This window comes from Microcaecilia unicolor, chromosome 9 (genome assembly GCF_901765095.1).
Source record: "Microcaecilia unicolor chromosome 9, aMicUni1.1, whole genome shotgun sequence".
Classification (NCBI taxonomy): Eukaryota; Metazoa; Chordata; class Amphibia; order Gymnophiona; family Siphonopidae; genus Microcaecilia; species Microcaecilia unicolor.
The window spans coordinates 8,134,564-8,151,787 of NC_044039.1; the positions used below are offsets into that span (position 1 = coordinate 8,134,564).

Below are 17,224 nucleotides of genomic sequence, written 5' to 3' on the forward strand. Positions count from 1 at the left end.
TTACCCTCCGAGAAGTAAAAGCATTAGAGGCAAGTAGCCAACCGACTCCTCGGCCTCTCCGTTAAGCAAATAACACCCCCTGGGCTCCTCTCGCCCCGATGACGAACCAGACAGCAACAGCGGCGGCGGCAGCAGCACCACCCATGGAACAGGACAGAGGAGGAGGAAGCGCCAAGCGGTGATGAAGGCGGCATCCCATTCGCTCGGAGCCCTGTCGCTCAGGCGCTGGCGGTTTCCTCGCGCCGGAAGTGACGCCACGACGCACTTGGCAGTTCTTCCTGAGGGGCGGGAGGAGGAGGAGGTGAAGAGCTCAGAGAAAATGGCCGACGGAGTAGATCACATAGACATCTATGCAGACGTCGGCGAGGAGTTTAATCAGGTAGCCGGAACGAGAAGCCTCCGCGCGTTCACCACCACCGGGGTTGCGAGGGACGAAAAGATAGGGGGAGGGGGAGCGGCCGGTCCAGCACAGCCCCTGCCGCCTCCTCGGCTCTCTCTCACCTGTTTCGGGGTTTTTTTTTTCTTTTTTAGAGCGCGAGGCCGGGCTCTGATGTTTCCGGCGGCGGAAGGCGTTGTGACTTGCTTTTTCTCCGTTTTGCGCTCGCGGCGGGGGTGGGGGGGGAGGGTTTAAGTTTGAGCAACTCTTATTTGCAGCTTCTATTGTTGAGGTAGGGAGACGGCGGGCCGCGCGTGTTTCCCGGCATCCTCCGCGGCGGCAGCGAGGCCCGTGCGCTGAAGGATTATTTACATACACAGAGATAGAACGCGGAGGTGGTGTTATACCTGCAGTATTTTCCTCTCTCCAGCACCCGAGATATCATGCACACGCTGCAACAAATGATCAGTGTGTATATATGTATAAGTGCAGGGTATGGATATATTACATCGGTCACATCTCCCTCACCCCCCCAGTGGTCACATGATAATATACACCGTGGGTGGGACTTTTTTTTTAAAAATCTCCCCTCCCCTCCCCCTTTCAGAGAGGCAGGACGTGGTGGAGGTATTATATATACACAAAAATATTTCTTCTCTCACCAGATGCACAGTATCCCATGATAGTATATGCACAGTGGATGGATGGGCTTTTTTTTTCTCTCCATTTTGATTTACATTCTACTGTTATCCAGAGCCAAGTACAAACCTACATAATAATAAAAACATTTTCCCCCTCCCCCCCCCATCCCAGTTAAAAGTGCAGGGCACAGAAATGTTAATACACACACGATTATATGGAAGTGTTGATACATCGCATCTCTCCCCAGATGTGCAGCACCCTAAGATATGCAGACAATAGGTTTTTAAATCACACATCCCCTTCCTCGTTAGAAGTGCAGAAGCTCAGCCCCCCCCCCCCCGGTATTATTTATATCTGTAGTATTCCACCCACATTGAGCCTGCAAATAGGTGGGAAAATGTGAGATACAAATGCAACAAATAAAAATAAATATGAAAAAGAAAAGTGGAGGAAGAATATATACAGACTCTTTAATTCACTTGCCAGAAGTCCAGAACTGGAGGTATTAAATATTATGTATCTCTCCCATTCTCCTCAAGAAGTCTTAGAGTTGGAAGTGGTATGTACAGGTGGAGTACCTTCCAGGAGGTTTAGAGGAAAGGATGGTGAGAGATGCTTGACAAATTTATCTCTCTCTCCCTCCCTTCCTTCCTTCAGGTGGGGTTGGGGAGATAACTCTTACGCTAAGTATTTCTAATTCTAGAGACTTGCAAGAACTAAAGGGTTTTTTAATCATATTTTTATGAATTTGCAAAACCTAATGGGCAAGCAGGCCTTTGTATTCTCATAGATGGGTGATGTCATCCAATGGAGCCTGGTCCTGACTTAGAACTTTCTAGAAGTGTGTCACCATGTATGCGCTGGTCCCTCAGTCTTTGTTTTTCTGCGGAGTAGGAAGGATGCATACATTTCTCTTTTTTGCAGTGGCATCCTTTGTAGGTATTTTTCCCCATTTTTAAAATTTTTAATTTTTCTTCGTTGCATTTCCTTTTATTTTTAGTAGTTTTTCAGCACTTCAATTTTCCTTTCTTTTTTGTAAGTTGCTAGCAATGATACCATGTAAATCAAAGAAGCAGGTGTACGCAGGCCGCAGAGTTCTATTTTCAAACAGCATTGATCACTGAATGAAGACTTTGTCTGATCTATACAGTTGTTTGCCTTTTAGGAAGCTGAATATGGTGGGCATGATCAAATAGATTTATACGGGGATGTCATCTCTCCTTCTGCAAATAATGGTGATGCCCCTGAAGACCGTGATTATTTGGATTCTCTACCACCATCTGTTGGAGATGATGTTAAAGGATCAGCACCTAATGTTGTATATACTTATACTGGAAAGAGAATTGCATTGTACATTGGGAATCTTACTTGGGTAAGTGCATGATTTGTATACATGTTTATTTTTTTTATTTTCAATAAATTTTTTATTGAAATATTCAACATTACAAAAGAAAACATTCAATACTGCCATGCCCGATGCATATGTCGGGAAAGCAACACAACTTACCCCCTCCAAAACCCTCCATTGTTTCCAATAGAGCAACCCAACTTCAAGATTTTTGTTTTCATAGTTTTTTTTTTTTTTTTTATCCCCCCCCCCCCCCAGCCAATACCTCCCCAAACCTAACTAGAAGGTTTGAACCCCTAAGTCCCCTATATAGCAACCTTCAGCAACTTATTCACAACCTTCTAACATTACATTATCCCTCAACCCCCTTATCCCCCCTCCCCCTACTCCCCCCTCCCTTTCCCATTAAGCCAAAGATAATAATTTCCCCTCCAACAGTGTCCACCCTCTTTGACGGATCCAAAAACAATCCCTTCTTACAGCTGTTTGTCTCTCCAAGTGAAATAGATACTGCACCTTCCCCTTCCATTGATCCATGCTAGGCGGAAGAGAAGATTTCCAAGTAGCTGCAATCAAACACTTTATTGCCGCTTGTATACATGTTTATTGTATCTGTGAACTTGCATTAAATTAGACCAGGTGTTCTCAGCCTTCAGGACACATCTAGCCAGACAGGTTTTCAGGATATCCACAATGAATTTGTCTGATAAATTTGTATGTACTGCCTCCATTGTATGTAAATCTATTTCATACATATTTATTTTGGATATCTTGAAATCTGACTGAGTTGGTGTGTCTTGAGGACTGAGTTGAGAACCCCTGAATTAGATACAGTGGTTGAAATCTGAGGTATTCTTTGGGGTGTCTGGGTGTTGGTTGCCATTTCGCCGGAATCAGAAACAAAAATGTTTTTTTCATGAGGTAAATCACAGAAGGTAGGTGTTAGTAATTGACAGTTTCTGCAGCTGGTCTGTGGCATGGTGTTGCCATACAGAGAACCTGGGCTGGGTTCAGGTATTTGTTCCCAAATTGGATGCACTGCAGAATCAATGGAGACACTACGAAGAGCCTGTGGAAGCAAGGCTCTCTACCATCACTTAGTGGTAACCCCTGGACTTAATGTGCACATCGGCAGAGCTAAAGAATTTTGCTCCAGACTAAGGATTGCCATTAAGATGTCTGGGCAAGATGAGTGTAGCTTAATAAGAGTAAGCTCTGTGTAGCCGAGAACAGAGCCTTATGGTCTTAAGAACATAAGAACAGCTGTACTGGGTCAGACCAATGGTCCATCTAGCCCATTATCCTGCTTTCCACAGTGACCCATGCAGGTCACAAATACCTGGCAGAAACCCAATTAGTAGCAGCATTCCATGCTACCAATCCCAGGGCAAGCAGTGTCTTCCCCCATGTCCATCTCAATAACAGTAGATACTTCCTTTTTTCAGTGTAAAACCCAAAATTGATGGGTGTCCTGGAAAACTGAATTCAACCAGTGATATCACTGGCTATAATGTATGGTGCTCTCTGGTACAATCCAGAATTTTTCTCTACCTTCCAGCAGGTGGTAGGTTGTGTTGTGGTGCTCAGTTCCTGGCCTAGCTCCTCGCTCTGCTGACCAGGGTCACACAGCATGGTTGAGCCTAACTGCCGTTCCCAGATCCCAATTTGAGTACCGTACCTGGTTGAGCTTGATTCCCCAGTCACACTCCTTAGTGTTACTGGGTGAGGCTTTGACTTGGTCTTGAGGGATCTCGCCTGAGGGGTGCGGGTCCCCATCCCCCAACACCTTTTGCCCATTCACGCTGCTTGGGTGTCCCACATGGGCTTCTGCAGCTCCCAGGTACATAAATTCCCACCAAATTGCCCTAGGCAGCCTTTTTCCCCCCTATTTTTAGGGAGGTTTGCAACAGTGATGAGTATATTCCTGGAATGAGAAGTCTCGGGCCATTTACTGACATTGTCACTATGTGTGTGGAGTAACTGACAGTGTGAAGTATGTTAAGTGGGGAAGTAACAGTAAATGACGACAGATAAAGACCTGTACGGTCCATCCACTGAGTGACTGCTAGGTTTGATGTGTTTATGTGCATGGAATGAGTGAATGGGGTGCATTTGAGAGTAAGCAGTGGCTAGGGAATTACCATAGGGGACTATGTGCTTACTTATGGATGAGGGAAGTGGGTGAAGGGGTATGTTGCAGGTGAGAGCTGCCTAGACTCTGTACGAGTGTGTAGGGTTTTTTGGGGTTTTTTTGGATCTGGTGTACACGTTGCAAGTCTGTAAATGAAAGAAAGTGGATGAGTAGTGTTGACTTAGCTATGTATATATTATGTGACACCCTTTTAAACTTACCCCATTTCCCCCCCCCCCCCCAGGTCATTTCCTGCTCCACATGTCCCCTTTATCTTCATCCCCAGCTCTCTCTCCCCCCTCATCTCAATATCCACTGCCGTACTCCCACCCCGTGCATTTCCCTAACCCCTTTGCTTCCCCCAGTAAGTCCTTTCCCAGCTTCTCTTCCTGAATGCTGTCTTCAGTTTATCTCCCGGCACTGCAGCTATTGCATAGTATGGTGCTCTGAGAATGATTCAGATGTAGCTGGCACTGCAGTCTTCCTGCATCACGTAGCCCTAGTAGAGTGCAGTCAGCATGTTGCTCAAAATCCTGTGCTGTTCGGTTTCATGAGAATAGTACAGGATTTTGGTACCACATTGACAGCACCCTTGAAGAGCTCTGCAATGCAGGAAGGCCGTTGGTACTTGCTGAATTTGAATCACTGACCTTCCACCAGTTTTGAGCAAGTTTATATAATTTTATATGTGCACTTGTTAATTATTCAGGAATGTATAAATGCATATAATTTTATAATTCCCCAGGATGTAGACTGCACTAAATTTTAAATTATTTGTGAGAGCTCCTGCATTCACACACAATTTGAGTAAAGGATTTTTTCAAGTAGCGATTGTTTCTCTTTGTAACATTTGTGGGTTTTTCTAATGGTTAGTAACCATTCCAGAAACAGCTCCTGGCTTCCTTAGATTTGTTCACACTTTGGCTGCCTTATTTTCTGAAAGAAACTTTGAAAGTTTAAATATTTTAATAACATGAAAACTATGTTTCAGTGGACAACAGATGAAGATTTAACAGATGCAGTACATTCTCTGGGAGTAAGTGACATTTTGGAGATAAAGTTTTTTGAAAATCGTGCCAATGGCCAGTCAAAGGGGTAAGTAACATGGTTAGGCTTTTCCTTTTATTTTTCTCCTCAATCTGGTATAACCCAGAATCAGATTTGCTGTTCGAGCTTGGATCAGAGTAATTGTAGATAAGGAAGAATCGGTGCCAGCTGTGGAAGCAGCTGCTAAGAGGCTGCTGATGTTATTCTGTGGGGCCATATTGGGTTGTTCTTGAATTAGTCTTAAGACAATTCTTTAAAAAATTTTGTATGACTATTTTGCAATACGTGTTTTGTATATATCGTGGCCTAGTGGTTAGGGTGGTGGAACTGAGTTCAATTCCCACTTCAGGCACAGGCAGCTCCTTGTGACTCTGGGCAAGTCACTTAACCCTCCATTGCCCCATGTAAGCCGCATTGAGCCTGCCATGAGTGGGAAAGTGCAGGATACAAATGTAACAAAAATAAAATAGATACTATTGGAGATTCTACATGGAATGTTGGTACTATTGGAGATTCTACATGGAATGTTGCTACTATTGGAGATTCTACATGGAATGTTGCTACTATTGGAGATTCTACATGGAATGTTGCTATTCCACTAGCAACATTCCATGTAGAAGGCTGCACAGGCTTCTGTTTCTGTGAGTCTGACGTCCTGCACGTACGTGCAGGACGTCAGACTCACAGAAGCAGAAGCCTGCGCGGCCACATTGGTGATCTGCAAGGGCCGACTTCTACATGGAATGTTGCTAGTGGAATAGCAACATTCCATGTAGAATCTCAAATAGTAGCAACAGTAGAGGAGTGGCCTAGTGGTTAGGGTGGTGCACTTTGGTCCTGAGGAACTGAGTTCGATTCCCACTTCAGGCACAGGCAGCTCCTTGTGACTCTGGGCAAGTCACTTAACCCTCCATTGCCCCATGTAAGCCGCATTGAGCCTGCCATGAGTGGGAAAGCGCGGGGTACAAATGTAACAAAAATAAAATAAAATATCCTGCATAATACCAAATAGGGAAAACAAAATCCAGATAACTAAGGAACAAAGAATCCACTATAATGGGAGTTATGTATCATCAGAGTTAAGTGTTCATGGCTGAATGGGTAAACCTTACCCAATTTTCATCGCTGTGAGCTAAAATTTGCAGCCCTCTTAAAGACAAAAAGGGGAAATGTTCCAAAATGCCAATTTTAAGAATAAAATTTTAATTAGAATATCTTAATTCTTTTGTGCATCTCTTTTTAGCCTATGTTTATATTTGCTGTTTTACTTGATTCTGCCTCGTTCATGTTTTGATCATAAAAGCAGGTTATAATAGTGATGGAATTAAATTGAATTACCTTATAAAACCATCCAAATATAGACCGAGATAACATTTCCCTCCCCCTTTTAGGGGAAAAATGTTAACTCTAATATATTATTTATTTATTGCATTTGTATCCCACATTTTCCCACCTCTTTGCAGGCTCAATCAAGGGTTTATCTTCCAATATTCATCCCAAGCTTACCATTGTGCTTTGGGGCAGGAGCGATTCTTACTCACTCCTGTCAGTGCTGTCTCCATAGTAAAAGTAGCTGTTGCAACCTCTGGCAGCAAGCTTGTGATTGGAGCCAGCAGAGACAGGAGCAAGTTGTGCAGCGGGGACTTCTGATTTTATTCTGTAACAAAAGCAAGACTAGAACTAAACTCGGGACTGGATCGACCATGTCAGGCAAATCCAAAGACCATTGGAAACATTAGAGGCATACAGAGGCCGTATGTAGTGTTACCCAAGAACCTAAAAGGAGAGGGTGGGCGGGTCTATGATAGAAGGTGTAACTGATGTACAAAAGCAAACATATTTTCAGTGGAAAGATCATTTTTAGAGTAACAAGTCATGATCTGAGGCTAAGAAAATTAAATTAACATAGAAGGTGGTTTTTTTGGGTTTTTTTTAACGGAAAACTTAGTGGAAGATCAATCTCCTTGGAGTTGGTAAAGACAAAAGCAGAAGTCGAAGCTTGAGATAAGCAAAGTGATTCTTTGTTTTTTTTCCTTCTCAGTTTAATAACTAAAGAACTGGGCTCTGTGCAAATTGTAATAGGAGGGGAAATGGGCACACTAGATGGATCTTCAGCTCCTTACCTCCTATCGTAAAGTTGTTTCTAATTAGACATGAGTGCACCAAAATATGGCCTTAGTGATTTGTAGCCTTTTCTCGTAATGTTCCAAGATTAAGGAGCCTAGGAAGCACAAGTTCAGTTCTGTGCTGAATGTGTGTGATTTTCTGTGCCATTGGAAATTTCTGTGTTGCCCATCTTTAGGGTTTGTCTTTGCTAAGTGAGCCTAATGTCTATTTTCTCCCCATACTTAGGTTTGCACTTGTTTGTGTTGGCTCTGAATCATCGTCCAAAAAATTGATGGATCTGTTGCCTAAAAGAGAATTGCATGGCCAGAGTCCTGTTGTAACACCATGCAACAAACAGTTCCTCAGTCAATTTGAGATGCAGTCGAGGAAAAGTAAGTACATCTTATTAGTTTCCTTGTTCTTACTAGAGAAAAATATATACATAGGTATTAGTCACATAGCAGATTCAAAAGTGAATATAGAATGCAGGTGCGATAGGCTCAAATGTTGTAAGAGGAGAGAATAATGGCGGGGATTCGTTGGGTTAAAAGCCATCTTAGTCATAGTGAACAGGTGATCCCAGAATCAAATTGTGCCGCGTCAGCAAGCAATGACTATTGTCCATAAATTCTTGGAGCGTTTGAAGAAAAATTGATTCCTCTTTTTTTTTTTCTTTTTTTCATGTTTTGTGCATTATGTAATAGGTGAAGTAGTTGGGATTTTCATACCCATTTTGCTCACCTTGTTCTTCAGTATGCCCAGTTTTGATTTATTATGAGCCCTCTAGGGACAGAGAAAACACATGTATATAATAAACGTAAACGCTTTGGTTGTAGCACAGAAAGGCGGTATATCCATAATCTAATAAAGATGTGATCAAAATAAGAGTTCCCAGGAATGTTATTATTTAATTTAGAGAGGAAGGAGATGCATATTTTGTGCATTCTATAGGTTATTACATTCATGTTTTAACAGATAAGTGACCTTTAACAATTAATTGGCTACAAGCTGATTTTTTTTTATTTTTTTTTGTTACATTTGTCCCCCGCGCTTTCCCACTCATGGCAGGCTCAATGCGACGGGCAATGGAAGGTTAAGTGACTTGTCCAGAGTCACAAGGAGCTGCCTGTGCCGGGAATCGAACTCAGTTCCCCAGGACCAAAGTCCACCACCCTAACCACTAGGCCGCCACTCCATTCCTAATAATTAAAAATAATTAGAAAAGTTCTGATGCACAATAAATAAGAACATTGTAACCTATGAACTTGAGTCTTTCTACTCTTTCATGGAAAAGGCTTATTTAGTACTTGACAGCACTGAAATTTGTTCTTTTTGATGGTTTATTAAGACTACCCAATACCATCAGAGAAGTTATCAGAGCCTTCTTGTTTATAGTTCCTCCTTAACAAGCTGGCAGCTCTCACAGGTTAGTTAAGTGTCTCAGATTAGGAAAGAATTGATCCTGGAATTTTTGCTACTGGGTAATACCTGAAAATTGTAGATGTCACCTTTTTATATTTCAGCACTGGGCAGTTTGTTAGTCGAACTTAGTGAAGTGGAAGCTATGAGATAACAGATAACCGGGGATCAGATACTTTTGTTAGTGTAGTTTTTAGCATTTAAAAAGATACATATACTTTCTTTCTTTTTTTAATTTCAAATTGTTGCAGCTGCACAGTCGGGGCAAATGTCTGGAGAAGGCAAAGCCGGGCCTCCTGGAGTGAATTCCCGCTTACCATTTCCCCCTGGTGGCAGAGGCAGAGGACGCTTCCCAACCTCTGGCCCAGGTGGTGACAGATTCCCTGGGCCTGGTGGTCCAGGAGGACCTCCCCCACCCTTCTCAGGTAGGGAATTTGTCATAACAGCAATGCACACTTTTCAGTCTGTTTTATTTTCAGGTATTTACAAGGAAATGTGTAATTTCTACAGAATTAAATTACACTATCTTTGTCCCTCTGTGCCTTATGAGGAAGATTGACCGTTTTGAAGCCGCCTTCTGCCACTGGTTTTATATTCTTTTGAAGGTGCAAACTCTAGAAAGTGGAAGGCTAAGTGCTTTGAAAATATGCCTCATTGTGCCCTTCCTTAGTTCACCAAATTAGTACAGAACTTGCAGGGGTTGTGTCCATTGACCAGCAGGTGGCGATAGAGAATACAGAATTGTGCCGTGCCCATAACAACCCTGTGCAGCTTCAGCAGTTCAATATTTTTCTCTCTCCAGCAGGTGGAAGATGGCTGCCATGCAGCTCCTGATCCACTTTAGTTAAACTGGTTTTCATTTGAGCACAAGGGGGGTTAAGGACAGAAGTACAATTGGTCTTTTAGGAGTTATACCTGGTTGTCTGGCCCCTTCCCTGGCCATTATTCTCCATTTCTGCTGCTCTGAATTTGTGGCAGGTTGTGAAGAGAGGGGACAAAGAGTTTGTGACTTTGAGTGCAGAAGATTTCTGGAGTAAGATTTGCTTGGCTGCTACTATTAATTGTTCGTGACTATGAGGTGCGCTGCTTCTTGGGTCTTTCTGTGGCCTCATTGTGTATTTGGCACTTCTTAATTTGCTCAGCCGCTAGAGCATTTCTTTTTCCTTCGTTGCTTCTCACATGACTATCTCAGAAACACTGTTCCTGATGTGGTGCTCACTGTACTTCCTGCTGATCCTCACCCTTATTTCAGCAGGAGCACAGACAAAGTCCTCCTAAGGGGTCCTCTATTTGCAATATACCTTCACAGGTAGAGTTTTTGTTGCCAGCTAATGTAACCAGCGGTTCCCTGTCAGAAATGGTGGGGATAGCAGCCATTTTGAATTGCCTCAGTTTCTGATGCCAAAGTACAAGAAATCAAAGACAGTTTCGTGGAACAGCTGGTTCAGGAGCCGACAAGAGAAGGAAAAATACTAGACTTAGTCCTTAGTGGAGCTCATGATCTGATACGGGGGTAACGGTGCGAGGGCCACTTGATAACAGTGATCATAATAGGATCAGTTTTGATATTGGCATTGAAGTAAGTGAACTTAGGAAATCAAATACACTAGCGTTTAACTTCAGAAAAGGAGATTACGGTAAAATGAGAAAAACGGTGAAAAAAAGACTGAAAGGAGCAGCTCACAGGGTAAAAAAACTTGCATCAGGCGTGGATGCTGTTTTAAAACACCATCCTAGAGGTACAGGACAAATATATTCCGCGTGTTAGAAAAAGACCAAACGTCAGCCGGCGTGGTTAAACAGTAGGGTAAAGGAAGCCAATAGAGCCAAAAAACAATCCTTCAGAAAATGGAGAAGAGAACCAACTGAAAATAATAAGATAAAACATAAGGAATGCCAAGCCAAATGCAAAGCGGAGATAAGGAGGGCAAAAAAGCACTTTGAAAAAAAGTTAGCGTTAGAAGCGAAAATACATAGTAAAAATGTTTTTAGATACATTAAAAGTAGGAAGCCGGCTAAAGAATCGGTTGGGCCGCTGGACGAAAGTGGTGTTAAAGGGGCGATCAAGGAAGACAAAGCCATAACAGAGAAATTAAATGAATTCTTTACTTCGGTCTTCACCGAGGAGGATTTGGGAGGGACACCGGTGCCGGAAAGGATATTTGAAGCAGGCGAGTCAGAGAAACTAAACGAATTTTCTGTAAACTTGGAGGATGTAATGTGGCAGTTCTGCAAACTGAAGAGTAGTAAATCACTAGGACCGGATGGTGTTCATCCCAGAGTATTAATAGAACTGAAAAATGAACTTGTAGAGCTACAGTTAGTAATATGCAATCTATCCCTTAAATCAAGTGTGGTACCGGAAGACTGGAGCGTAGCCAATGTTACGCCGATTTTTAAAAAAGGTTCCAGAGGAGATCCAGCAAATTATAGACCGGTGAGTCTGACGTCGGTACCGGGCAAAATGGTAGAGGCTATTAAGAATAAAATTACAGAGCACATACAAAAACATGGGCTGATGAGACAAAGTCAGCACGGATTTAGTGAAGGGAAGTCTTGCCTCACCAATCTGCTGCATTTTTTTGAGGGGGTGAACAAACGTGGACAATGGGGAGCCAGTGGATATTGTGTATCTGGATTTTCTGAAGGTGTTTGACAAAGTGCTTCATGAAAGACTCCAGAGGAAACTGGAGAGTCATGGGATCGGAGGTAGGGTATTGCTATGGATTAAGAGCTGGTTGAAGAATAGGAAGCAGAGAGTAGGATTGAATGGTCAGTATTCCCAATGGAGAAGAGTAGTTAGTGGGGTCCCTCAGGGATCTGTGCTGGGACCGCTGCTTTTTATCATATTTATAAATGACCTAGAGATGGGAGTAACTAGTGAGGTAATTAAATTCGCAGATGACACAAAGTTATTCAGGGTCGTCAAGTCGCAGGAGGAGTGTGAAAGATTACAGGAGGACCTCGCGAGACTGGGGGATTGGGCGTCCAAGTGGCAGATGAAGTTCAATGTTGACAAGTGCAAAGTGATGCATGTGGGTAAGAGGAACCCGAATTACAGCTTTGTCATGCAAGGTTCCGCATTAGGAGTCACCTAGAAAGGGATCTAGGAGTCATCATTGATAAGATGTCGAAAACTTCTGCTCAGTGTGCTGTGGCGGCTAAGAAAGTGCACAGAATGTTGAGTATTATTAGGAAAGGGATGGAAAACAAACATGAGGATCCTATAATGCCGTTGTATCGCTCCATGGTGCGACCGCACCTCAAATATTGTGTCCAATTCTGGTCACCTCATCTCAAAAAAGATATAAAAGAATTGAAGAAGGTGCAGAGAAGGGTGACGAAAATGATAAAAGGGATGGAATGACTTCTCTAAGATGGTTAGGGCTCTTCAGCTTGGAGAAAAGGCGGCTGAGGGGTGATATGATAGAAGTCTACAAGATAATGAGCGGAGTAGAACAGACATGTGAAGCGTTTGTTTACACTTTCAAACAATAATAGAACCAGGGGACACAAGATGAAGCTAGAATATGGTAGATTTAAAACAAACAGGAGAAAGTTTTTCTTTACTCAGCATGTAGTTGGACTCTGGAACTCGTTGCCGGAGAATGAAGTGAGAGCAGCTGGCCTTACGGAATTTAAAGGGGGTTTGGACACATTCCTGAGGGAAAAGTCCATTGAACATTATTAAATTTTTTTTTTTTTGGGGGGGGGGGGGGGGGTTTGCCGGGTTCTTGAAGCCTGGATTGGCCGCTGTCAGAGACAGGATGCTGGGCTTGATGGACCCTTGGTCTTTTCCCAGTATGGCGGTGCTTATGTGCTATGTAGGGCTGTACCAATAAAAATGAATCATGGAACCTTCAAGTAAGAACTGGTAAAACATAGTTTATTATGATAAAGAGCATAGGTGTATATCAAACAAGTATCAGAAAGATGGTGGAAATTCAGAAGCTGGACTCAGACTTTAAGCCACAAATGAAAACAGTTACAATACGGACACACACACCCCACCCACCCTCTCAAACATATGCTCAATAATAGATTGGATGTACAGCAAAACAACAATAGAGGCCATACATAATCTCTAATCAAATTATCATATTTGAAAGTTATTGTATAATTTACAAGGACCATCTAATTTTGATGTATTAAGACACAGATGTATGGCTCTCCGTCTTTATTTTCTCAGCATCTTTTTTTTTTTTAAATTGCTATATGTGCAGACTACTAGATGGTGAATTTGAACTACCGATGTGCTGTTTTTCACAAATGCCTCTAGTCTATCCATTATTGTTTACTGTCTGCACACAGTATTCGGCCTGCTGTGAAATCACACAGTTGTCTAGTATTTTTAAGGTTACAGTTTCAGATACAGTTTTTGAACATATGTTCTTAAGACTTTCATGTGGGAGAGACTGTTTTTATTTGTGGCTTTTGATCATTGACTCCTGATGCAGGCGCTTAGTGTCGAAACATGGAACTGCGTCGTCTGTCTTCTGATTCCTTAGGGTCCCTCCAGATCAGCCTAGACGGATGGGTTATGCACTCCTACCAGCAGGTGGGTGGAGACCGAGAACTACAGAATTCTGGTGGAGCCTATAAGTTAGCTGTGCAGTCGCTCCCAGTGTTTCTCAGTCTCCCATCAGGTGGTAGAGGTGTGAGCCTGTGCAGACTCGACTGGTCTGGCAGGCCTGGGGAAGAAAGTTCTAAGAAAAAAAAGTTGTTGTTGGGTCAGCAATGTTTGTAATTCATTCTGGCTCCTACTTGGCTGCTAGCTGGGGCTGGGGCCCATGGGGGTCACATTGTGCCCTGGGGGTGTCAAACCTGGGCGACCGGGTCTTACTATACCTCCACGTTCCTTGGCCCTAAGGGGTTCCTTTTCTTTTTCTGGAGGTCCTTTCTGTGCCTCAGCCCCTAGTGCTGTCTAGGGGCCTTGAGTGCCTGGGAGGTGAGCCTCATCTTCGCTCTGTGTGGAAAAAAAGAAAGTCTTTGGTTTGGCAGTGCTCTGCAGCCTCTCTTTGTCTTGATAAGTTTCCTTTTGTGTGTGACTGTTTTTATTTGTGGCTTTAGATCATTGATGTCTCCTGATGCAGGCGCTTAGCACTGAAACATGGAACCATGTCAAATCTGAGTCTATTGTCTGAATTTTCACCATCATTTGGGGATTTGTTTTATACATAAGTACATAAGCACCGCCATACTGGGAAAAGACCAAGGGTCCATGAAGCCCAGCATCCTGCCTCTGACAGCGGCCAATCCAGACTTCAAGACCTATGATCTTTATCATCATAAACTTTTATTTACTTAAAATATTTATATTCTGCATGATCTAAGCAATGCTCAGAGGATAACAAAATGAAGCATCTCTCTATATAAAAGGCAACCCCAACGTTCTGAAGCCTCCACGGAAGTTGAGGCGTCCGAGATATCCGGTGTGCCCTGGAGTGTCTGCACCGCCCTCGCGTCAAAACGTCATGATGTCGAGGGCGGAGCTATGACACTCGAGGGCCGAAACGGAAACTGTGGCGAACAAGGCAAGTACCTCGGAGGGACGGAGGGAGGGGGCCCCTTGCTAGCGCCCGTTTCATTGCGTTCTGAAACGGGCATTTTTTCCTAGTATATAATAAAATCAAAACAAAAAACAACATACAAATCATATTTAAAATATATCGATCAAACATTTTCGTGAGGCTCTACTTCTCCCCTAATATAAAAATCCACCTTCTATTAAAATTAAAATATATAGGACTCCTTCAGGCCATATCAGATTCCTCCATAAGCCTTTATAAACAAGATTTAGAGGCAAAGAATTCCAGAGTTGTGAACCCACTGTTGTAAAAAAATAAAAATGGCTGAATGATATTCTTCAAGATGTACCCATCAGAATGATGGAACCTTATAGATGTCAAACCTCGGACTGGTTGGTAAAAATGCAACCCTGCTGCGATAAGCGCAGAGACCTTGTTCAAAACAGTTTTATCAGTTCTTACTCCGAGGTTCCGTGGTTCATTTTTATTGGTCCACCCCTACTTTCTTACCGATTGGCATTCCTTTTGTAGGGGACCTAGGGTGGTTTTTTTGTTTTTTTTTAAATCTTCCCTTTCTGATGCACCATCAGCTGCTGTAAAGATGCATAGGAAGAAGAAACCAATTGCTCACGAAGCACCTGGGCCTTTGAAAGCAAAGTCTATTTTTTCACCAAACTTTGTTTTAATGCTCCATCGGGCATATTTTTTGAAAAGAAGAGCTCTTGTGACTCTGTTCCTCAGAGCCTTCTGCTCCCAAATGAGTTCACTTGGAGCGATTTGAAGAATTTGATAGAGATTCCTTGTATTCTAGTCTTTCTGAACATACTCCCTCTTTAGCCTTGAGATCCCCCTTTCTCAGGGAATCCTTAGAGAGAGAGATTCCTCCAGAGGGAGGAGATGACCTTAAGGTGTTCAGATTATTCCACAAAGAGGAGCTTCCAGCCTTGATTACTATGTCCATGGAGGTTCTTAGTATTTCTTCTTCCTCTACTCAGGAACCCTTGGTTCAGGGAGATTAAACATTATGGTGGAAAAAGGGACCACTTAAATAGCTTCATGTATGTAAATAAGAATAGCCATACTGGGTCAGACCAATGGTCTATATAGCCCAGTATCCTGCTTTTAACAGTGATCAATCCACAAGTACCTGGCACAACCCCAAATAATAGCAACATTCCATGCTACCTGTACCGGGACAGCAAGTGGCTTCCCCCATGTCCCTCTTAATAATGGACTTTTCCTTCATGAACTTGCCGAGCCCTTTTTTTTAAACCCAGATATGCTAACTGCTGTTACCATATCCTCCGGCAACAAGTTCCAGAACTTAACTGGCTTTAAGGGCTAATTTTGGCTGAATGGAATTTATCTGGATTCAAAGTCAGAAGGCCTATACCTAGACTCTGTTATTTCTGGAGCAAAAATGTTTCAGCGATCTGAGTTGGAAGTCTTAGTACTATTCTTCTTGAGGAGGTATGGCCCTTCAAGACTATAAGGTGGAATCAGCTCTTAAGCAATCCTTTGACATTACTGCTTTGGACTTCCAGGCTCCTATTTGTAGTTCTTATGTTACAGAGCCTGTCTTCAGTAGTTTCAGAGGGTCCTCAGTCTAGATCAAGATTTGGGGCAACAGGAGCAAGACAAGGTTGCCCAAATTGAAGCACATTTGGTTTGTGTTAAAACCCTTTATGGTTAATTTAAGCTATGTTACAAAATATCACTCTTTCAGTAACAGCAAGGTGGCTCTTGTTAAGAAATTGGGCTGCAAACTCTGCTTTCAAATCTCATCTCATTAAGCTTACTTTTAAGGGCAGATTGTAGAAGGTCTGGAAAAGGTAGTTAAAGATTTGGGAAAGGTTACACCTCAAAGGCTAACTGAGGACAAGCCTTTTACTTCCAGTAGGTAAAGGTTTTGGAATGCAACTATTATAGACTTGGGTGCTCTGATTTTATATGCTATGGTCTCGATTCCAGTCAAGACAGCCCTCCTTCTAAAGGATCAAAGCTGGTTCTCAGAGTCTCATCCTGCAAATGCCTCTTGAGCTAAGCAGGTCCGTTTCGCATGTATAAATAGTAGGAGAATGTCTCTCCAGCTTTCTTGAGGAGTGGACCCATACAGTGGTGGTGCTCCTCGTACCCATGGTAATGACCAGAAACACTAATTGAAGACAGTAGCTACACAGGCCACATAGCATGTGTGCTTGGCCTGCCCATACATGGCTCAACTTGATTTCCTGTTTGAGACATTTGCTATCCAGTTGCAAGTAGCCCTCTCCCACCTTCCTGGGTCACTGCCAGAGCTGCTGTCCTGATACTTTTCATTCAGGATGGAAGACCAAACACCTTTATACCACAAAAAATTGGTGGTGTTTTTTTTTTTTTTTTTTTTTTTAATTCTTCCATTCTAGAACACATTGCATACGTCTATGTGCCTATCATCTGCTGGAGACTGAGAAGTACTAGTCAGCTATGTACTGCACAGGATCTTTATAGGGTCATGCATTCAGACAACTAGTTCTGGTTCCATCTGCTGGTAGAAGAGTGTATACCCACGTCTGGACTGGTCTGGAGGGACTCGGGAAAGGAAATTAGCAGGTAAGCACTAATTTCTCCTTAGCTGCCAAACTCTG

General features: G+C 42.9%; 1 protein-coding gene across 3 annotated transcripts in view; it reads left to right on the plus strand.

Annotated features, from left to right (window-relative positions):
- The first annotated feature begins 293 nt into the window (after positions 1 to 293).
- CPSF6 (cleavage and polyadenylation specific factor 6) overlaps positions 294 to 17,224 on the plus strand; it is a 62,263-nt gene continuing 45,332 nt past the window's right edge. For 2 of the 3 annotated variants that reach the window (XM_030215440.1, XM_030215439.1), the window contains exons 1-5: positions 294 to 379; positions 2,184 to 2,390; positions 5,489 to 5,592; positions 7,897 to 8,042; positions 9,318 to 9,494. In XM_030215440.1, coding sequence (XP_030071300.1) covers positions 320 to 379; positions 2,184 to 2,390; positions 5,489 to 5,592; positions 7,897 to 8,042; positions 9,318 to 9,494 — 694 coding nt within the window. In that variant the 5' untranslated portion in view covers positions 294 to 319. The remainder of the gene's footprint in view (positions 380 to 2,183; positions 2,391 to 5,488; positions 5,593 to 7,896; positions 8,043 to 9,317; positions 9,495 to 17,224) is intronic. The other variant, XM_030215441.1, reaches the window with a different exon arrangement.